Source organism: Diadema antillarum, unplaced genomic scaffold (assembly GCF_040938485.1).
Source record: "Diadema antillarum isolate AM-2024a unplaced genomic scaffold, OU_Dant_1.0 seq00000368_RagTag, whole genome shotgun sequence".
Taxonomy (NCBI): domain Eukaryota; kingdom Metazoa; phylum Echinodermata; class Echinoidea; order Diadematoida; family Diadematidae; genus Diadema; species Diadema antillarum.
Window position 1 is genome coordinate 418247 of NW_027271369.1, and position 24469 is coordinate 442715.

Below are 24469 nucleotides of genomic sequence, written 5' to 3' on the forward strand. Positions count from 1 at the left end.
CTATTTGCTTTCATGGTCATCTTTGTCACAATCAGTCAGCGATACGTGACATCAATGGACTAAAAACGACTACACAATAAAACATGCGGGTTTTTTTTTTTTTAATGCACAATATATTGGTAACCACACAGGCAAAATGGGACCTGGTGTACATTTTAGTAATTATCAAGACATTTGTCAGTTTTAAACAAAATGGCTGTTGGCGATGGTATTTCAAACAAAATGTCCATCTGCCATAATTTGAGAGTGTTAAGGGAGCTATTTGTCTTCGTGCAGTGCAAATTAACAGCTTAGCAAAAAGTTAATTCTCCATGTGAAGCTATACTATGACCAAAAGTGCAGAAACAGAACCAGTCATTACTTTATATGGTTACAAAAAAGCCATCGCTTCTAAGCTCAAAGTTGCTGCCTGCAAAAGAAAACAAAAACTTACACCACTTTTAGATAAACGTTACTATGGGAAATGGATTTTTAAAAAATGCTAAGGACAAGAAAGCAATATGATGGTTCTCATAGTCACAATGCAGTCCACGTGAAGAAACGGATCAACACTGTAAATATTATATCATTCATCAAAATAGCTCCGTGTTGAAGAATCAATTATCTTTTGAGTTATATTTATCGAATAAACTTACAAAACAAAGGACACCTGTCCATCAAAGAAAAAAAAATCGTCTATGATTTTCTTATTTCGTTTAAAATCCAATCTCGTCATGTTGTTGGAGTAGAGATAGATTATAACAAAGCAAAATTATCACTAGAAAAAAGTTCAAACTTAAAACTAAGTTGTAGCAAAACATGTTAGACATAATGTGGTTACATTTTAAATTTATTTTTTCCTTTCTACAACTTTCGTCTTCACATTTCTTCCAACCTGTCAATGTCTTTATTGTATATATATTGTCTGAATAATCCATTCCATAGCAATACTCTACTTATACTGTAACTGTATTTCTCACTGTTACTTTTGGATACCCCCCCCCCAGAAACAACAACCCTAGATGGCAGTTATGCATTGCACGCTGTTGAAAACGAAGTAGTTTCAGATTCTATATAGTGTTGGGTACTCACACTCGGCCAGTATGCTTGTGGATATTGCGGTGAAAACTGTAAGTAAATCGTATGTGCTATAATATCGTCTGTAGGAACTATGCAAGAATGCGTGCTGTCACGATAGAAGACAATCATACGGAAGCTTAAAAGTGCCAACCAGATGACGAGATAAGAAGACGAGAAGACAGGTTAAATACCGAGAAGCCGAGTTATTGCAACTCGGCAAGTCGACTTGTTTAGGTCAAGAAGACAAGAAGCCGATTTCTTGTAGCTCGGCAAGTCGACTTGCTTGGGACAAGAAGACAAGATGACAAGTTATTGCAACTCGGCAAGTCGACTTGTTTTGGTCAAGAAGACAAGAAGCCGATTTCTTGTAGCTCGGCGAGTCGACTTGTTTGGGACAAGAAGACATGATATCGAGTTGTTGAAACTCGGAATGTCGACTTACTTAGGACAAGAAGACAAGATGACAAGTTATTGCAACTCGGCAAGTCGACTTGTTTTGGTCAAGAAGACAAGAAGCCGATTTCTTGTAGCTCGGCAAGTCGACTTGTTTGGGACAAGAAGACATGATATCGAGTTGTTGAAACTCGGAATATCGACTTGCTTGGGACAAGAAGACAAGATGACAAGTTATTGCAACTCGGCAAGTCGACTTGTTTAGGTCAAGAAGACAAGAAGCCGATTTCTTGTAGCTCGGCAAGTCGACTTGTTTGGGACAAGAAGACATGATATCGAGTTGTTGAAACTCGGAATATCGACTTGCTTGGGACAAGAAGACAAGATGACAAGTTATTGCAACTCGGCAAGTCGACTTGTTTAGGTCAAGAAGACAAGAAGCCGATTTCTTGTAGCTCGGCAAGTCGACTTGCTTGGGACAAGAAGACAAGATGACAAGTTATTGCAACTCGGCAAGTCGACTTGTTTTGGTCAAGAAGACAAGAAGCCGATTTCTTGTAGCTCGGCGAGTCGACTTGTTTGGGACAAGAAGACATGATATCGAGTTGTTGAAACTCGGAATATCGACTTGCTTGGGACAAGAAGACAAGATGACAAGTTGATAAAACTCGGCAAGTCGACTTGCTTGGGACAAGAAGACAAGATGACAAGTTATTGCAACTCGGCAAGTCGACTTGTTTTGGTCAAGAAGACAAGAAGCCGATTTCTTGTAGCTCGGCGAGTCGACTTGTTTGGGACAAGAAGACATGATATCGAGTTGTTGAAACTCGGAATGTCGACTTACTTAGGACAAGAAGACAAGATGACAAGTTATTGCAACTCGGCAAGTCGACTTGTTTTGGTCAAGAAGACAAGAAGCCGATTTCTTGTAGCTCGGCAAGTCGACTTGTTTGGGACAAGAAGACATGATATCGAGTTGTTGAAACTCGGAATATCGACTTGCTTGGGACAAGAAGACAAGATGACAAGTTATTGCAACTCGGCAAGTCGACTTGTTTAGGTCAAGAAGACAAGAAGCCGATTTCTTGTAGCTCGGCAAGTCGACTTGTTTGGGACAAGAAGACATGATATCGAGTTGTTGAAACTCGGAATATCGACTTGCTTGGGACAAGAAGACAAGATGACAAGTTATTGCAACTCGGCAAGTCGACTTGTTTAGGTCAAGAAGACAAGAAGCCGATTTCTTGTAGCTCGGCAAGTCGACTTGCTTGGGACAAGAAGACAAGATGACAAGTTATTGCAACTCGGCAAGTCGACTTGTTTTGGTCAAGAAGACAAGAAGCCGATTTCTTGTAGCTCGGCGAGTCGACTTGTTTGGGACAAGAAGACATGATAACGAGTTATTGAAACTCGGAATGTCGACTTACTTAGGACAAGAAGTCAAGATGACAAGTTGTTGACTTCTTGTCCCAAACAAGTCGACATTCCGAGTTTCAACAACTCGTCATCATGTCTTCTTGTCCCAAACAAGTCGACTTGCCGAGCTACAAGAAATCGGCTTCTTGTCTTCTTGTCCCAAACAAGTCGACTTGCCGAGTTTCAACAACTTGTCATCTTGACTTCTTGTCCTAAACGAGTCGACTTGCCGAGTTTCAACAACTTGTCATCTTGACTTCTTGTCCCAAGCAAGTCGACTTGCCGAGTTTCAACAACTCGTTATCATGTCTTCTTGTCCCAAACAAGTCGACTTGCCGAGCTACAAGAAATCGGCTTCTTGTCTTCTTGTCCCAAACAAGTCGACTTGCCGAGTTTCAACAACTTGTCATCTTGACTTCTTGTCCTAAACGAGTCGACTTGCCGAGTTTCAACAACTTGTCATCTTGACTTCTTGTCCCAAGCAAGTCGACTTGCCGAGTTTCAACAACTCGTTATCATGTCTTCTTGTCCCAAACAAGTCGACTTGCCGAGCTACAAGAAATCGGCTTCTTGTCTTCTTGACCTAAACAAGTCGACTTGCCGAGTTGCAATAACTCGGCTTCTCGGTATTTAACCTGTCTTCTCGTCTTCTTATCTCGTCATCTGGTTGGCACTTTTAAGCTTCCGTACAATCATTAACAAAACATGATGGAAAATTTTACAGAACTTCACTTTCATCGAGAAGCGCGCATTCCCTTGAACTGTTGTTGAGATAGATTTACAAACATATCTAATGCCCTCATTCATATGTAAATGTAAGTTTTTATAGCCATATCTCTATGTGTACAATTTTTTCATATCAATTTATACACACACTTATGTACATAATTTAGTATAACATATATATATATATATATTATCATTATTGTTATCATTATTATTAGTAGTAGTATCATTATTACATGTATTATCATTATTCTTAACAGTGCTCATATAGCTCATAACGAAGTGTACATATGTCGTTTTGCGCTCAAGAAAAGGAAAGACTATACAAGAATTTACATTACAATCACAACTGTAAGTGCATTTCACGGCCATGTGCATGCCAGTCACAAAATGTAGAATGAAATTAAACAAGCAGACTTTAGCGGTTACTTGAAAATCGGGTCTAAAATATTTAGATACTTGACATCGTCTATACTGATTTCAATATGTCAGTCTTTTCAAGCGTGTATTTTCTTTGTGTGTGTATGTGTGTTTGTATGTGATTTTTATGAAGTCTATTGTATTCCAATGTTTTATCCTGTATCAGTACTCAGGGCTCCTCAGAAAAGCAGTTGAGAAACTGAAGGGACTATACCCTGTTTAAATATAAAGGTATAAAAATAATGATAAAACGTAAGAGTCATTAAATATATAATATGCACGTTTGACTTCCTTAATATCTTACTCTTACACACAATGAATGCAGGGATTTAATAAAAAAACACAGATAAACACCATTTTCTTTTCTTTTTTGTCACAATAAGGTCATTTTCAAATGGAATAAACTTTCATCTTTCCAATGATACTGCACTCATAACAAGAAATATTTTTGAAGATATTATTCCAATCATCTTGACAAATGTCTTAATTTTTTTAGCAGCCTTTATCTCTAATATATCAAATTCTTCTCTAAAATCGTTTAACACAATTATGCTTCGACAGCCGTATGCTTTTTATCATGCATCATCTTATTTGATGGAAATAACGTAAAATTGAACTTGGTTGAAATTGAATTAAAACTACACCTAGTAATAAAAGTGGATACATCTGCTATTGCATGTACACTCTTTACATGTCGTGTAATAGGCCTATTTTGTCGCAAACCTTACAATGCAAATTGGTGTTGGTGATAATGTTATCACAACCCCAAACAAAAAGGGTTGCAGTTACAGTGATATCTTTAGTAGATGTAATCAATCCTTTAAAATGTCCAACTCGTTCCTTCTTCCTTTACTAGAACTATTATCAGAGCCATTGATTTGGTCACTAACTTTTGACTAATTATCTCCCATGTCTTAGTCTGTTCCGAGTCTCTTCTTTTCCACCGTCATGCTAAGCTGCATATTTTCTTCGTTTTAATGACAATTACTTTTATGTACCATTTTGATTTTCTAGAAGGTCAAGAAGTCATGGAAGACCAATTTTTATCTTTTTTATAACTCTGTTCTACATTGTCGCAGTGGCACAGTGGCACAGTGGCACTTTGAATCAAATAAATGACGGTGAGAAAGAAAGGAAGTAACCTATACATACATTATGACGATCCTAAACCATTTGCCGGCAGCTGTTCATCGCGAAGTATTTATATCTTTCCATGTCGCAAACGGTGGAGTATCAAATCTGTACTTGCGTGTATATCATGCATGATATCCCTTCATATTTTCTTTACATCATTAATGACCTGGTGTTTTCTTCCAGAGTTCGATTAAAGGCTATATCTAACATTGGCATGTCACAATTAACCAACACGTACAAAATGATTATACGTATTCAAGTCGTAAAACAAAACAAAACGTAATATGACATTTGTTGGTTAGTTCGTTATTCCGAAGGTCCTTTAATCCGAAATCAAGGAAGGTTTGTCTATTTCGAAGTTCCTTATCTTTTTATTCGGATTAACGAACCTTCGGACCATTACCCCATTGAATAACACGCAGTTGTTGATAATTCTAAGATTTATTAATGATGGTATGTGATCTTAATAAACCTTTAAATCCAATCTCTGTGCCAGTCTATACTATACTGTAATAAAAGTAAATTGATTATGAACAAAATGACAGGCCTATCAGTTTGTTCACAGATTAAATTCTGCTGATCGGTGCAACATTAATTTTTCCTTTTGATGGTTGGTTGGGAGATACCACGGTACAATTAAGACCCAACTTGGGCGTACCTAGACGAGATCATCGACAGTGTTTGGTTTGGTAGATACTTTATTTTCTGCAAATCAATATATACATGGATTTAATAATCGTGAACATGGGAAACATACAAAGTATATTTGAAACAGAGTCGTTTGACTTGTATAAACAACGATATAAAAGGAAATTAATGATATTACAGTATGCATGTCTATGCAGCTGGGATTACAATAACAATATTATATTTAAGAAGTGATAATGCAGAGGGCCGCCATTGTAAGCATTGCTTGAAAAGATGGCTGGCCCGAGGAAAAGGTTGGTAGGTAAATTGGTAAACAATACAAATTTTGCTGCGAAGATAGCAGGGGAAAATAAAACTCTGATGTGTGACAACGGCGTAGCCAGGATTTCATCTTAGGGGGGGGGGGGCGGTTAGTGTGCGAGGGAGCGAAGCGACCGAGCCCGAGAGAGCGGAGCGAGCGAGGGGGGGAGGGTGTGGGAGGGGGGTGTCCCCCCCTCCCACGGTAAGAACTTTTTGCATTTGGATGTTGTAAATGGTGCAATTTGATGCATGTTTTTGCGCGTTTTATCGATGTAGATTATTATTGAACAATTTGCCTATAAAATGGTATAATTTAGATACACTTCTTGTATTAATTCTTTTCACTGAATCGCATGAACGCGACTGAACCCGAGCGAGCGGAGCGAGCGAGGGGGTAGGGGAGGGTGTGGGAGGGGGGTGTCCCCCCTCCCACGGTAAGAACTTTTTGCATTTGGATGTTGTAAATGGTGCAATTTGATGCATGTTTTTGCGCGTTTTATCGACGTGAAACAGTCCCACTTGTCTATATGGTAGCAGTTTATTTTGATGTAGATTATTATTGAACAATTTGCCTATATAAAATGGTATAATTTTAGATACACTTCTTGTATTAATTCTTTTCACTGAATCGCATGAACGCGACTGAACCCGAGCGAGCGGAGCGAGCGAGGGGGTAGGGGAGGGTGTGGGAGGGGGGTGTCCCCCCTCCCACGGTGAGAACTTTTTGCATTTTGATGTTGCAAATGGTGCAATTTGATGCATGTTTTTGCGCGTTTTATCGACGTGAAACAGTCCCACTTGTCTATATGGTAGCAGTTTATTTTGATGTAGATTATTATTGAACAATTTGCCGATAAAATGGTATAATTTAGATACACTTCTTGTATTAATTCTTTTCACTGAATCGCATGAACGCGACTGAACCCGAGCGAGCGGAGCGAGCGAGGGGGTAGGGGAGGGTGTGGGAGGGGGGTGTCCCCCCTCCCACGGTAAGAACTTTTTGCATTTGGATGTTGTAAATGGTGCAATTTGATGCATGTTTTTGCGCGTTTTATCGATGTAGATTATTATTGAACAATTTGCCTATATAAAATGGTATAATTTTAGATACACTTCTTGTATTAATTCTTTTCACTGAATCGCATGAACGCGACTGAACCCGAGCGAGCGGAGCGAGCGAGGGGGTAGGGGAGGGTGTGGGAGGGGGGTGTCCCCCCTCCCACGGTGAGAACTTTTTGCATTTTGATGTTGCAAATGGTGCAATTTGATGCATGTTTTTGCGCGTTTTATCGACGTGAAACAGTCCCACTTGTCTATATGGTAGCAGTTTATTTTGATGTAGATTATTATTGAACAATTTGCCGATAAAATGGTATAATTTAGATACACTTCTTGTATGAATTCTTTTCACTGAATATTATGATTGCGACTGAACCCGAGCGAGCGAAGCGAGCGAGGGGGTAGGGGAGGGTGTGGGAGGGGGGTGTCCCCCCTCCCACAGTAAGAACTTTTTGCATTTTGATGTTGCAAATGGTGCAATTTGATGCATGTTTTTGCGCGTTTTATCGACGTGAAACAGTCCCACTTGTTTAAGATAGCAGTATATTTTAGTGTAGATTATCATTGAACAAATTGCCTATAAAATGGTATAATTTAAATACACTTCTTGTATTAATTCTGTTCACTGAATATCATGAACGCGACTGAACCCGAGCGAGCGGAGCGAGCGAGGGGGGAGGGGAGGGTGTGGGAGGGGGGTGTCCCCCCCCCCCTCCCACGGTAAGAACTGTTTGCATTTTGATTTTGCAAATGGTGCAATTTGATGCATGTTTTTGCGCGTTTTATCGACGTGAAACATTCCCACTTGTTTAAGGTAGCAGTATATTTTAGTGTAGATTATTATTGAATAATTTGCCGATAAAATGGTATAATTTAGATACACTTCTTGTATTGATTCTTTTCACTGAATATCATGAACGCGACTGAACCCGAGCGAGCGGAGCGAGCGAGGGGGGAGGGGAGGGTGTGGGAGGGGGTGTCCCCCCTCCCACAGCAAGAACTTTTTGCATTTTGATGTTGCAAATGGTGTAATTTGATGCATGTTTTTGCGTGTTTTAACGAGTTGAAACAGTCCCACTTGTTTAAGGTTGCAGTATATTTTAGTGTAGATTATTATTGCACAATTTGCCTATAAAATGGTATAATTTAAATACACTAGTCTTCTTGTATTAATTCTTACACTGAATATCATGAACGCTGTCTGTTAAGCAATCAAACAGAAAAAGCATGCACACGAGGGTGTAGATAGGGGCATATCCCCTCCCACACGAAGGTGATTTCGCGTTTTCAGACCTGAAATTCAGCGATCTGGTGCAAATTTTTGGTGCAATACTTTTTCATCGAAGTGTTAAAATCACGGAATTTAGCTCTTATTCCGAATGTGGACCATCTGTGCGTATGTATAAAGTCTAGTGAGGTAGAGCTTAGGGGAAGGGGGATTCCCCCTCCGGCTCGCGGAGCTTTTGCGTTTTTAGAATTGAAATAAAGCGATCTGGGTATAGCCACAGTCTACTTCTTTGCATGGCGGGGGGGGGGGGGGGAGCAGGGAGAAGGCGTGGGCGGGTGCTATCTCCACCCTTCCCTTCCGATGGAGCTTTTATCTTTTTAAGGTTGAAATTGAGATATCGCGCATGCATATTTGATGGAATCAACATTTGAGAAATCACCCCCCCCCCAAAAAAAAAAAAAAACTGATGGGGGGGGGGGGGCTGAGGGAGGAAAGGGTCTATTAAAAGGGGAAATTCCCCTTAAGGTACATGAGGGAACCTTCAGTTTTCGGAATATAAGTGATAAGTCTTGTGCACTCAGAATTATTTAGATTTTTAAAAAAATCTAAAAAGTGTACTTAGCTAGGGAAATACGGTAGGCACAGAGGGGGAGGGTTTGGGAGGGGGATACCCCCTCCCAAGCACGAGAGATTTTGCATATTTTGAATTGAAATTCAACGATCTGGTGCACACTTTGAGTGAAATATTAAAAAGATATACATCTTATTTGATGAAAGGTTGCAAAGGAGACCCGCTTCATGTGCATGCATACAGTATACACGCATTTTTTTTTCCCGCCTCCCAAATCCCCGGTCCAAATCTTACATGCGTTTTAGTAAACAGAACATCGAAGAACGTGAGAAATGCGCCCCCATCGCCCCCCCCCCCCCCCCCTGGCTACGCCAGTGTGATGGTGGTGAATGTGCGTGCGAGTGCTTGAGAGTGCACAGGGGCAGATAGGCTGGGATTTGGAATGATAAAATTGGTTTGCTGGTAGAGAGAATGACTTACGAATGACTTTACAGTGTAAAGACCATTGCTTCTCACTACGCAATAGTTGTAACTTCCCTCTTGTCCAGGATAGACATCTTCCAAAATAACAAGAAATTAATGAATGCAACTTTTCGACTACGCCTCTCATGTGGGGTCAATCCACATGTTGCAGCACGTTTCTATGGTGTATGTGTATGTGTATGCGTGTGTGTGTGTGGGGGGGGGGGGGGGAGGTCAAGGGTCAATAGTACTTTTCCCTTCCTCCCCCCCCCCCTCCCCCCCCCCCCCTCTCAACATCGACGGGAAACCCTCAGAAGGTCAGGGACCTTTCTTTTTTCGCATTTATTTGCGATTTGTGAGGGTATGTGTGTGTGTGTGTGTGAGTGTTTATGTATGAACCAAATGAGATTCGCTGTTCACAGTTCAATCACAGGTAACAGGGCAATGGATGGAACAGAAATTTTGCCAGCTTTCACCCTTATATAAGTTTTGATATGGTGTGTTTCATGTTTCTTGCTGGTGAAATGGCCCAATCAAGTGTTTAATGAACTTATGGGAAAATGACTACGATCATGTCGTTTTCTTTAATTGTTATTCCACGACTGTCCTTACAAGAGTGAATTTGAATAAAAGGCATATGCGATTCTTTAACTTTAATGAAATGTTCTTTGCGGTGTGTGAATGAAAGGTTATCGTAGCAAAAATTGGATGTCTACATAAATACACTGTTAAAGAAAATCATACGCATTTTGATATTCATCGATTAAATAAAACGTGTTACAGTACCAAAACAAAGAATGAATTAATGACGAAAATATGAGACTACCAATAATTGTCAAATGCCGGCAAATAATTGCGTACTTCGATAGAACTCTGCACTCTATACTACTGCACAGTGTTAAAATCCATGAAGGTCCGTACATTTAAAATCTGCATTATTTGGTTTTGACGTGTAGATACCATATCAATGTTCAATTTCTTTTGAGACATCTTATTATTGATATTCCCACCTGTGCCATTTTCCAATCTCTGACATTATTACTGTGACCTTTGTGTCTACTTTGATTTCCCCTCCGACATTTCATCTTGTGTGTGCGGACCCGTTTGCAGCGCATAAGTACATTGCTAACGTGTGTTTGGGCAGATTTAATTAATTTATTGTTGTTAATTTGAGTGTGTTTGTATGTGTGAACACAGTTGAAGCACTTAAATATCTGCAGACTGCGGACTGCAGACTTGAATTTGTGTCGCCTAAATTAGTTGTGACCAATATTATGACAGGCCTCTGGCAGACTGTGGAATTCGTCATCAGATATTTTCGTAGAGCACCTGAAAACGGATACATAAAATTTGCAGTGTGAACCGATCTTCACTTCGTTTCTTCGCGTAACTTAGCAAGTAATGAATATATATATATATATATATATATATATATATATATATATATATGTATATATATATATATATAACATACATATATGCTATACTTATGCGATGATACTTTGTGCTGAAGAACTAGATAACGAAATAACAGCAATTACAAGGGAAGAAGTATTCAATTTTATCAATTGTAGATGGCATAACTCCCCCCCCCCAAAAAAAAAAAATGAAATGCTTACTGTAACATTTCAAATGTTGTCAATCCTCGAAAATTTTGTAAATGTTAAATTTAAACCTCAAAATGTTGAATTCACAATTTCATTTTTTAAGCTAAAAGTAATGTAATCGTAAATTTATTATTTTGAGTGTTAAATTTAATATTTTTTTTTCAAAAGGTTGGAGAAGCGAGAACATTTAAAGGGCCTCTGAAATCCAAATGCATGTTCCCCTCGACTCAGCATAACTTGAATGTTTCTGTGATATTGATGTTACTAACAAAAGACATGGCGAGGGAACATGCAAGTTATTCTGATTCGAGGGGAAGGTGCAATCCAATGTCTTTTGTTAAACATTTCTGTACTTTAGCAATGACTGACAGATGAGGTCATCTGAGGAATATTGGTTTGGAAGGATTTTTTTTTTTTTTTGTGGGCGTTCCCAAGTAATCTGAAGAAAAATAGACGGAAAAATCGTAAAAAATATATGGAATGTTTCTAGATATTCGTTTCACCGCAAAAGGGATGTTGAGGGTATCATAAATCAACACAAATCAACATGCAGTTGGATTACAGGGGCCCTTTAAAATGTTGAGTCACCATTTCATTTCGTATTCTCGGCTATTCCCTCCTCGATCTCTCTCGCCTCTTAAAGTATTGCAAGTGAAAATATTGTGGGAATATAAACACAGAAAATACAATGTACTTGTACTCGAATGTACATGAATAAAAAAAAAAGAAAGCAATGTCTTTGTTCTTTAATATCTCTGTAGGGGTCCCACGTGTGTGTGTGTGTGTGTGTGTGTGTGTGTTTTAGAGGTACCTTTCACGTCTTTTGCGGTCGCAAACACATTTCTCACGTTCTTCGATGTTCTGTTTACTAAAACGCATGTAAGTTTTTGTTTTAAAAATGCATTGTCAAGGCCTTAATGTCGACGGAAATGCAAACATTCAAAATCTCAGGACAGAATGTCACACTATATCCGGACCTCTCGAAAATCATCGTAGTAATTGACTAATATCTCACACGTTCATTGTTTCATCGCGCTCACAATCATTGATGACGGTTTAGTTTTACAGAATACCACTCACCGTGGAACATATCAACTTTATTCAGATTTATCATTGCCCTTGTCAATGCTATTGCACACTTTTCTCAAATTACGATTGCACGCATAAGATCATATAGCCATACATATTTCCTGTTACTACACAACATCATTGCTAAATGATTATCTAACTGTTCATTTGCCTATTAAAATATAGATAATAATACACGAAAATGTCTAGTAAATACTATATTCAGTACAATAATGTATCCCAAGATGGCGTACGACAGTGTGCTGGACTTCCCTTCCCCCTATTTGGGGCATCGTCAGATTTGCAACCAACATCAACGGTGTGAGTCAAAAATCGGACAGAGGATTTTAATTCACGTGGGCAGCGCTCATGCACATGCCTTCAGGAGCATAAAACATGTTTGAATTTGAAATGCAATCTCACCCCCATTGGATTGATTTATTGATTGACTGATTTTCTTTCTGCATTTCTTTTCTCACATAGACATAAAACAAAGTCAACTGAGCAAAGTTATTGAGTAAAGTTTTGCTTGAATCTAACAGTTGAAACGCTGACGCTGTGATGCATTCTTGATATTGTCACCGATACCCTAAATTGTATTGTCCTCTATTGCATTCTGCAAGATTATCCAAGAAAATCACTATTTACACGCTAGTTACTCATCTTTAGTTAGTAGGATGAAGCAGTCAGACGGAAGATATTTACAAAACATTTAGCACGCCACATAATACTTTTTAAGAGAAGTACATCTAAGAATATCAAAGAGAAATTGAAACTGCTTCCTCTCGAATATTGGACATGTCCAGCAGCTCCAAATTACATTTCATGTACAGGTGGCAAAGTATGGCACCGCCATAATTACCCATAAATCTTCACCGTTTCCCGCAGATATTATATCCTTTATATTGTTTATTCCCCCTAAAACAATATAAATTTATGAATATACTTAGGTTTGAATTTGTTACTTGATTGCGCAATATTAACTGCACTTGGTGGCGACGATATCTTTCCTTCCTTTTCTACATGTACATCGTATTATATTAAAAACCGGCGAGACCCACAATCTACAAGCTTCGCTTTTTAGTATCTCCATCATCCAATGTATTTATCATCACAATGCTTATTTCTGTAATCCCCATATAAAGTGTAATGTACATCTTCTTTTATTGTTTACTTATGTTAACATGTCTTTACATTAATGTACATTATGCATTGACTATGTTGAGATGTGGGGGAAAAAAAGCCAACTTGAACCTCAACTAGATATTTTGGTTATTGTAGAATATATGGCCAGAAACATTATAGTATAACGAAGGCTGAATAAGAAAGAAGAGGCAATCACCAAGTAATTTCTAAATTAGCTATTGAATGAGAACTGGAGTAACTTCTTGTATTTCGGAGACAAGAGATCAAAAGCTTTCTTTTTTATTTCGTGTCAGCAAATGCAAAGACTTTAGTGAAGATTGTGTGTAGATCTTTAGATCGTTAGGAAGCTTGTGAGTCCATTACGTTGCTTGAGATTACTTTTTTTTTCAGGGGGGGGGGGGGAGGGGGACAAGATGGAAAATTATACAATCAAAACGCATTCCGAAATAATGTGTCACAACACTCTGAATAACATCAGAATCTGATTTTTTTTTGTTCTCCACACAAACCATAGTCATTATATTTAGGTTTACACGGAGCTGCTTTGTAACTTGAAGTTAGCTAGCTTCAATGATAATGCAGCAAAAAGGGTCCCTACTGTTAACTTTCACTTGGGGACTTTGTGAACGCTCTCCTAATAAGCTAGCTAACTTCGAGTTACGATCGACGTTTCTAACAAGGCACCAATTTTTACATCTGGGGTCGAATGAGCTAGCCTTAATGGACTTCTAGGCTCTTGGCAAAATCACACTCGGTATCTAACTTGAAAAGTCAGTAGTCTTTTCCCATCATATCACAGTATCCTTGCATCCCGCCCTGTAGCTCCCATCTGGCATAGTAGATGTAGAAACAAATTAGTACAATAAATACATGGTAATTGATGACGCTGAATTCATGCAGAGGAACATTTCTCACCTCTAGATGCATTGATGCTGAGAACATCATTCTCTTGTTTACGGACTACTATGGACTACATCCAAACCATTACGTTAGAACTGAAAGGATAAACATCGTGATGAGAGCCATGAAGGCAGTTTTGAGGAACCCATTCACTGTCAGACGGAACATGCTCGTTGAACTCTGGGCTTTCTCCACGATGCGAGTACGGGTCGGGAAGATGACGTTGTCGTAACCGCGCGCGATCTGGTCGCGGGCACCGGACCAAGTGTGCGGACCGAACAGGCGGAAGGACGCCGGATAGGCAGGACCAAAGAAGACTTGGAAGGCAAGCCATGGGTCCGTGAAGAGCAGCTTCTTGAGGTCAGGTTTCACTCCGATGAACTCTGCTAGTTTGTCGTTGTAGGGTACGGGTAGAGACTACATTGGCGAATAGAAAGATCAAAAAGCATAATTAGTATTTACTGTACTTCGTGTCAACCGAGACAACTGATGTGTGGTTATAACACCGCAACCTTTATGAAATGTTCACGCCGAAATCTGACAAAATACAGTTTTGATATCTAACATTAATTCATATTTATGTTTTCATTGAATTACACTACCATAATCAGTTATTCCAATCATACATTTACACATTCAAACTACATGAGGCTATATGATGCCGCTGCCATTGACTGTCATGATATATATTCCCTTGGATTTAACATCACCGAAGTAAATCATTTCGACACACCTATTCCATTTTGTAATGATTCAGCATTGATTTTTCTCTTTAATTAGGGAAACGAATATTTCTTTTCCGATAGAGAATTCGAAACGAAAAGCACCTCTGATGATACCTTGAACCATGAACGCTGTTTTTTTTATCACTTTTTAATGAAACGAAAATGCCAGTCTGATGCGAATAAGAGAATGTCAAAAGTTTAAAGTACCATCAAAATGCGATGTTTACCAAATTCCAAGCTCGTCGTGTTTGATGTGCAGACTCAGTGTATAGTGATAGAAGCTGTGCAGTATATTCATATCGCAGAGCAGGTTCGCTCGTCACACCGATGATCGCATATACCAAATAGGTAATTACTGCTTAATTAACAACAGCACTTCGCAGGTAGCTTACTGAAAATGCGTTTGTTGACTGCACAAATTTGTATTCAAGCAAACGCCTTTTCAGCGAAGGACAGTATGGAAATTTAAATCTGTCATTCTCAGCAAAATGGCGAAAGCTACCTGTGTGCTCCCACAGTGTACGTCCGTAGGAGGTCGCTGGGCAGATCTCGTGATGATTACCTTGATAGCGCTGTAGTCGGATTTCGCTTAGAAATGTTCGACAAACCTACGGTTCTCAGCGGTCCTGTTTTCATAGAGCTACAATGCCATGTTATCATCAAGCATGATATTTTCGTACCTGTATTTTGTGCCTTCCGAACCGCTTGAACGTGGCCTTTTTTCTCCCGTTGATTTCCTTCATCATTATCTCCGTGGGCGGTAATCCAACCTTCTTCTTGAAGACTTGGGCTGCCCATCGCGCCTGCAACTCAAGGGCCGGAGCGTGGGGCCCGATGATCATTAAGAAACCGATGGCTGCCATCGTATGGTGCTGCTCCCGTGCTGGCCACACAAAGTGGAACAATTCCATGTCTCCCATCTCGTCTACAAAGGATCAAGCGAAGACCAGAGAGTACAGAGGTGTGAGAGAAATGCACATAATGTGCCGGCTCGATGGCGACTGTGGTCAATATTACATTAAGTTGGTTGGAAATTTAAGTACACGATTGGGTAAGCATTGTCACTTGATATTCAAATATTTCATAATTCTCGCTCAAGAGGAGAACATTTTCTGAAGTTTACCATGACATAGCATCCTCGTGTGAACAAAGGTTAAACAATGCATTACGGGAGAAGGTTTCTACAAAGTATCTCTATTCTATTAATTGAGAACCCGCATATAAGAAAGATTCAATTCCATTACAGAGAATTTTGAGGAAGAAACCAAACATAACAACAGATGACATCCTAATATTTATCATGTTTTAGTTGTGGAATATTGTGTCTGGAGACATTCCTCACCCTTCAGGCTCGGTAGTAGGAGGAGGTGCACTCCTACAGACACACTATTGGTTCTTATCAAAAAGGAAATGAAATATAAAGCATAAAAAAAGAAAATAAGGGTTCCGCCCCGATATAAATCCAATAAAGGGTGATGAGTGGGGGTGGGGGGGGGGGGGGGGGGGGGAGAAGACCAAATTTCCCGGTTTTAAATTCTTATGTGTATCATAAGAATTCCCTGCATGGCATTATTTCAAACCTATCTTTTAAGGCAAAATTCACTGTATACGGAAAATTGGACCTGGCGAAAAAGGAATATACTAATTTCCTAGAGCTATCAGTGTGTTAGGCATACACAAAATTATCACTTTCATACATAGGCATGGTGGCAAAGTGTCCTCTGAATCTAAATGCTTCTGTTTCGATACAGCGTGATTATTATGGAAATATTTAGTACAATTTACTTTCAGTTTCTGTCATTGCTGCGGGAGGGACGCAATATAAAATGCTGAAAACCTAAAGACTAATAGCGGGGTTCGGAAGTCTTCGTGTCTCCTCATACAGTTAATTGTTAACTCTTTTGTGTTCTTCTTTATACATCTATCTCTATTGAGAAAAAAATATATTTATATTTCTTGACTTGTGTAAACTTCCCTGAAAGACATGCAGCTTTTTCATTCACTCTTCCCCAAGGTTATGTCACAGATCATATAGTGTTACTTGAATTACGTCACCAATATTACAAACCCTAGTGACTCTAACATTTTTCCAAATGAGTGTTGAATGCACAGTCAGCATTTAGAAAATTGAATATTGATATTTGATAGCTTGTACATTAGTATAAAATTATTCATTTTGACGGTTACCGCGAAGTTTTCCCCAAATCTAACAAAGTTTAACCTTGCCTACCTGGCAGAATGGACTTGTCGACGAAGGGAGTATCAATCTTGAAACCCGTGGCGAACACGACGGCGTCAAGATTTTCGATTTCGGATCCATCCTCGAAGACGACGCCATTTTCCGTGAAACGCGAAATGCCAGGCTTGGTCTGGATAAATGGAGTAAAGAAGCGTTAGATAAACATGTTGATGTTTGCTGACAAATGATACCGGTCCACATTTAGCGGAGAACGTTGATCTTTTTCATACTGATACTGGATTCATCGTTCCCAAACTTTGTTTCTATCCAGCAAATGTGAATGATTGGGTAGACATAATTGTTTTTCATTTACAGAGATTTTCAATCGGTGGGAAACCCACGTGCAAAAAATTATCGCACAATCCATTCAAGGGGAAAGTTGCGACTACATGAACCTTGATCCGTGTTCTTGTGTTACTGGAATGAATACAGTCATATGCAGCTCCATAATCGTTTCATTTGTGTACTTATTACTTTGCCCAACATACAGTAAAAGTATAGTGACTATGCGACTCTTGCAACGGCGTACCTTGACCTTTCCGTTCATGACCATGGCACCGAGATCATCATTGATCATGACCGTGGTCGTGCCGTAGCGCTTCGAGCTGGCAATGCCGATGAGTGTGGGGTCCATTCGCCCGATGCTGTCTTGCTCGAACCTTTTCAGTTTCCAGCTGACGGGCATGGCGTTGATGTAGCGGCGGTGGATGGTCATGTCACGGGGCATTCCGTCCTTCTGCATCCGGTTTACCAGCCAGGTGCCCGTTCGGGTACTCAGGTAAACCTTCAGAACAAAAAGTCAGGAGAAACAAGTATCTTTAAAGAGAAAGTGTAGAAAGGCAATGCGAAACACTTATCTTTGCCATCTAAAGTGCTACAACCAAGTATTGTGTGAATAACAAGAGAGATAATTTATACATGACAAAGCTATATAAACAGAGAAACACTGATTATAGTTATGCATTTGAGTTTTTTCATCAAGTTCTTGATGATCTACCATACATTCGACACCGCCTCATTTAAAACAGGTCGTATACGCGGCACGGAAATCTTATGACCTTTCAGACGCTCTCTGTCCGGTTGTGACATAATTCAAATCAATCCAAAGTTACTCGGTTGAATAGTCGATGCTGGTACCCGCCAGTCTGCTGGTTTGATACTATTTCGTAAGGTTTGATAAGTCGAAAGTTTCCCTCACCTGCTTGGCGTAACGGCTGCTGTTGACTGCCATGTCGCCCGCTGAGTGAGATCCCCCTGTGTGAATGGTAGGAAATAAAAAACCTGTAAGCTTCCTATTGCTAAAGTTTATGGCTATAACAACATTAACAATCCCAAATTTAGCGGATTTTAACCTTAACTTTCAACATTAGCCTGTCATTTCTTCTAAATAACATTCAACTTGTATCATTTTCACAATATCATATTACCACTAGACAAATCAGCCTGAAGTTGTGGTTGTCTAACGAAATTTCTCTTCAGCAAGTAATGACCTCTATTCTTATTCTGGGTCAGTTCTTTCTTTGTAATGTTATCAATCACCAAAGCCATTGTAAATTTGTGCTTTTCTCCCTGTAGAATTACCAACGAAGATTCATAATTGATGCAGTTATGGCTAAAAAACGACATTTTCAGCTCAATTTCAATGATGAGTTGAACCTTGAATTGGGCATAAAGCAAGCACCATTTAAACACATGTACAGGTCATGATGGATCATGAAAATTTAGCGGAATAATTTTCTTGAATCGCGGAGCGGGCGGACAAACGGACAGCCCGAATGGAAGTACGGACAGATCAAACATAATGCAGAAATAAAAAGACAGAAGAAAAACAACCAGTTACCCACTGTGAATGCCTAATTTCAGTACTAGTAGATGTTATCAGTGTTTATAGCAATTCAATTGATTTCTCTCATTTTCTAGCTGGCATGCGTCAAATAAATCCTACAAGATATCTAGCGCTGTTAAAAGAGTGTTTATCCCTTGATTGCTTATATAGTCAAGAAATACACATTTGCACTGACCTACTGCCAACACAGTCATATCCCTAAACTTTTCAGCATGCCGGAAGGTTTGACTGTGTAGGATTTGACCCTTGAATACATCCATTCCAGGGTATGTGGGCAGGAAGGGCTTGTTGAATATGCTGGTGCACACCATGATTGCGTCGAAGACCGATTCGCTCTCCGTGTCGTCGGCGTGGCGGACGCGCACCGTCCATCGACCCGTCTGGTCGTGATCGTCAGTCTTCTCAACCCTCACGACCTTGACAGTGGAAGGAATTCATCGCTTATGTCAAACACTACCAGCAAGTTACAAAAGCAGGATTTCATGTTAAAATTTGGCGTCTACACGATGCAATTTTGGCACAATAATGAACAAAATGAATAATCGACTGTTGAAGAGGCACATAGATTAAGTGTCTGTGCATGTACAACAACAACAGAGCTACCTGAAGATTAAAGAAAATGGCGGATTTTTTTGTCAAGTTAATTTTACTTTTCAAGAGGGAAAGAGAGGGCATGAAAGAAAGACAAGACTAGGAGAATATAGACGCCATAGGAGCCTCACAGTTTTGACTTTTTTTGTCGCTACAAAAGCAACTATTCCGGATAGATTGTCATACAAAAGAAAAAGAGTAAGCCTTGACTGGAAATGATGAGTGTGACCAACTGGAACATTACAACAAACATGTCATTTCAATTGGATACGAGGCACAAAAATAGTGTTCCGCTGAACTTGCCATTCTTCTATAAGTACTTGTACTCCCCAACGTAAAACGAGCAGACAAAAAGCTAAACCCGAAACTGACTTTGGTGAGTACAGTGTACAAAATTTACAATGCTAAAGTTAATTACTTCCGACTGAAGCGACAGCTGTTCCGATTTTATGCAACTGTGAATAATTTTGATTCAGCGTATAGATTTGGAAATGACTATACTAACACAATGACAGTTATTTCATAAGTTTAGAAAATAAAGAATGTATAATGTTTAAAGGTGATACAACAACTATAAAATGAATGGATGAATAAATTAATGAATGCATATGAACATGAGAATAATGAAACGACATGCCTGTGTCAGAAGTAGACATTTGAACATAAACCGTGTTTTACTTTCTTCTTATCAATACTATATCGTAGGGGCATCGTGGTATACAGTTCGAATCCATCTCACTGCTTACGTCCTATTGGACAAGATGTTTTTTGCCCACAATGTCCCTCTCGACCCAGGTGTATAAATGAATACCTGGCAACGCTATAGGGTAATAATCATGGTAGGGACCATGTGGTAGAGCAGTGACAGCACTGTAGAGGCTACCCTGGATAAAGGAGACCATATTATTATCATTATCATTATCAATGATAATTGCATTACCGCACCTCCGTATTGAGATGGATGTGTCTGTTGAGATCAAAGTGTTTGGCGTAGGCATGGTAGTACTCATTCAGCTGGCGACCCTGGATGTAAGGAGCCCAGTCACGTGGGAAGGGAAAATCGCTGAAACACATCATCTCCTTGCTGGAGTTTGTCACCAGACCATCATAGATACCTGCATCTTTCTGGTCCTTTGGATTCTTCTCTCGAAAGACCCATATTCCTCCTAGAATAATAATAATAATAATAATAATAATAATAATAATAATAATAATAATAATAATAATGATAATAATAATAATAATAATAACAATAATAATAATAGTAATAATTTCACATGGCTAATGTGTTCAGAGCGCAGTGGGAAATATGTTATAATGAATTATGAAATATGAAAATCATCAGTGGGGGCGCTGTGGCATAGTGGATAACTGGTGGATAAGACTCCCGACTCCCGATCGGAGGACCTGAGTTCGAATCCCTCCCAGTGCTTACGTCCTTGGACAAGATGTTTTTTACCCACTATTATGTCCCTCTCGACCCAGGGGTATAAATGGGTACCTGGCAATGCTAGGGTAATAATAATGGCAGGGCCCTCTGGTAGAGCAATGGCAACACTGGAGAGGCTACCTTGGGTAAATATTAAGACCCTATCATTATTATTATCATTATCATCATTATTATCATCATTGTTATTATTTTTATTGTTATTATCACTACTATTATTACTACAAGCATATGGACATAAAAAAGTCAAAGAATGGAACAACAATAATGAAAAATAAGAAATTTCATAATGTACATGTAGATCTACTTGAAGCAGGATTTATCAAATGAATATTGAGGGCAGTTATTAAAACAGTCAACATTCGAAATGTAATGGATAGCTTGAGGCGATCGACTGATTCCTCAGGTAAGGTCCAGCATGTGCAAACTACCGATTCCCCATGATTTCTTAAACATAAGTCTAGGAGGATTAAGGTATCAACAAATTAACATTGTACTCTGGGGCAGATCCGTGTTTGTAGTGGAATGATAATGTATTATTTTACTAATTGATACAATCCGAATCATTGTCCTGGAAGGGTAACAACATAAAGAAACAGAAAGAGACCGGGGGGGGGGGGGGGGGCTGGCATGGGAGAGGATAGACCGGAAGTAATCTGTCAATACACTCTTTCATTACATTTTGTATTGTAACACTTGGCACGTGCTCGAGTGAACGGAATGAATGAGATTCACTCATCACGGGGTTAATGAGCAACAGAAATTGAAAGTGCAGAGCCGGAACCAAGCTACATCCCTAACAACTCGAGTTACGAACAAGTATAGACACACGTGTAGATTTGTGTGCAAGCGTTGTATTTGGAATCCTAAGGGATTTCCCCCATAAAGGCCCAACAAAGTTAAAAAAATACCACAGTATACAGAATATTATCAGTAACCTCTGCTTGCTTACGAAATAAGGGAAATATCTCTAGACTGGTGGGACTTTCCAAAAGACAGAATGGAATATAGCACCAAATTGTTGATATTATAACATTTTTAGTAAAAACAAGCAAAGTAACGATTTTTGTCTTTTAGTGATAATTTTATCACGGAATACGGGGAAATATTCAGGGAGAGATTTGTGCGCATGCGCACAAATATCAACAATAATGACAAACATGCAAAGAAACAGCAGCGACATAATATCATGACCTCATGCACGAAATAAATAAATAAATAAATAAATAAATAAATATATATATATATATATATATATATATATGCATTATCATAAGAAGAATGAGTCTCAAATACGCCATCTGTGGATCCAACAAGAAGGTTTTTATTCACAAAATTTTCAACCTGCCTCGGGCCTATGAATATTTGACACATTATTTTTTTTTACACCATACCACGTTCCAATTCGTCCCCTCATGTAGACCTGCATTAAAAAGCATACATTTTCAAACACTTTAAAAAGATCTGAGGACGTCTGGTTGCTTTTTTTTAGAACTGCTTGGCCTAAGTTGCAAATATGCAGCATTCAGTTACAAAATGGAGATTAAGTGGAAGGAAAATAGGAAGCTAGAGAGACATAATATTGCTTGTTAAATCCAAATTTACATTTGCATATAATATTCTCAGACAGAGCTTCTCTTTCCTAACCTTGCAATGTCATATATGGCACATTATTGTCTTTGTTGACTGCACTAGAGACAGGAACTATGCCAGGAAGTCACCTTTCTACAGGGCCTACATTTCGACAATCACTAGCTCACACATGAGCTTTATATCAGTATTGTACGTCTCCCATTCCGCCTGGGAAGTCATTTTCTATTGCAGAATGCCTGCATTGCAGCTAAGGAGATGACAATGACATTCTTTCTTCCTAAATATTATCAACAATGAAGATATAATGGCTTGGCTTCAGATCATGCACTGCATATATATGACATACCGTGTATAAATTGGCGAGCTTACCTAATTCATCGTTTCGTTCGTAGCACACAGGTTCCATACCCTCTTCAAGGCATGCTTTCACCGAGACCAGCCCGCTCACGCCGGCCCCGATCACAGCTACACGCTTCACCTCTGCCATTTCTTCTGTATTTCCCGCGAACTTTGCTCAACCTGAACTATATAGATACAGACAGAAAGTCACATTGTGCTTTTTAATTTTCCTTCCAACAAACTACAAGTTACACAATATCTGAGACATGTGACAAGGTCAACAACTCACCGTGGCTGACAAAGACCCACGTGAAATATGGTTTCGATTTTGCCAAGACCTCTGGGCACTGATGGTCCAGTTCCCTTCACAAATTATATTATTTCCGTGCACACCATTATTGTCTAACCGTAGCAAATGCCGCACATGTTTGATTTGCAGGAATCCAGGATATCAAACTTTCAGTGAACCAGGTAGTCACTAAGTCGGTGTATAAATATCTGCTTTAAACGCTGTGTTTATTAGATATTGTATGGAATTTGCGAAATTTGATGACCATGTCGAAACTAAGTTTTATCCAGTAGTGTCAGAGATGCCTGATTTGTAATCAACTTATTTTCGACAACTGATTGAACGAGAATTATGATAACAGAGGATATTAAACCTCTCACTGCCAAACTGCGTGTATTCATTGTTCACGAGTTTGCTTGATGTGAGATGTGACGACAACTTACCTGATGAGCCTGTTACCACTCACAGCCGCTATGATAAATGATAAACCACGTACAAAATGTATACTGACTGTACGAAGCTTCTGACAGACGCATGGGGGGGGGGGGGGGTAATGCATCCCACCAGCAAGTTTCAGAGCGTTTGCTTCCTTTTCCAATAAACACTATGGGACGGCTATAATAGATAGGCTAATTTGCTTTATAGATCCTGATGTCCTCGGATTTCATTCTAAGGTGCTCTACAGATACAGACTTCTGTTGTGCCACAGAACTATGCGGTGCAAACGCACGTTGACTTGTATTTGTTCATGATACTCTGATAATCACTTGTGTTGCCAAAAAAACATCTAAATAAGATATGCCATACATCTTATAATGATATTTCTGTTATTTTCATCAGATTATTTGGATACGCGAACAAAAAGTGAGATTATCTGTCAATCATTTGCGTAATATGATTAACATGAGACATTGAAGAGCACATTCCCGAAGACCGATCATAACTTGCATAAGAACAACAAAAACTCTCAATTGAACGATAGCTTTTGGAAATAACCATAATGTTCTCTATGTCGTAATATGATATATAAGTCTTTTTCAGCTTGCATGTGGTTATAAATCATTTATTGACTTGTGCTTGAGCCCCGTCACATTATATACATCTATCTTTCTTAACTGCAATCAACTGCAAATTGCTCTCCCCAGATAGGGATAACCTTTGGTAGTCCATTTTGGGAAACGAAATCAAATTCCTTTTGTCTCGAAATACTGACAGCTAATTTCAGAGCTTTCTTGCTCGGAAAATAGATCCACATTCACTTTC

At 39.1% G+C, this 24469-nt stretch overlaps 1 protein-coding gene across 1 annotated transcript; it reads right to left on the reverse strand.

Annotated features, from left to right (window-relative positions):
* Positions 1-13683: 13683 nt before the first annotated feature.
* On the reverse strand, positions 13684-23310 carry LOC139731278 (flavin-containing monooxygenase 1-like). Its single transcript, XM_071642165.1, has 9 exons — positions 23207-23310; positions 22948-23102; positions 20484-20704; positions 19123-19363; positions 18300-18355; positions 17631-17885; positions 17093-17231; positions 15543-15787; positions 13684-14554 (listed from the first exon to the last, which is right to left on the reverse strand). Exons 2-9 carry the CDS (start codon positions 23063-23065, stop codon positions 14222-14224), a joined length of 1608 nt encoding a protein of 535 aa, XP_071498266.1. The 5' UTR covers positions 23066-23102; positions 23207-23310; the 3' UTR covers positions 13684-14221.
* Positions 23311-24469: the final 1159 nt, after the last annotated feature.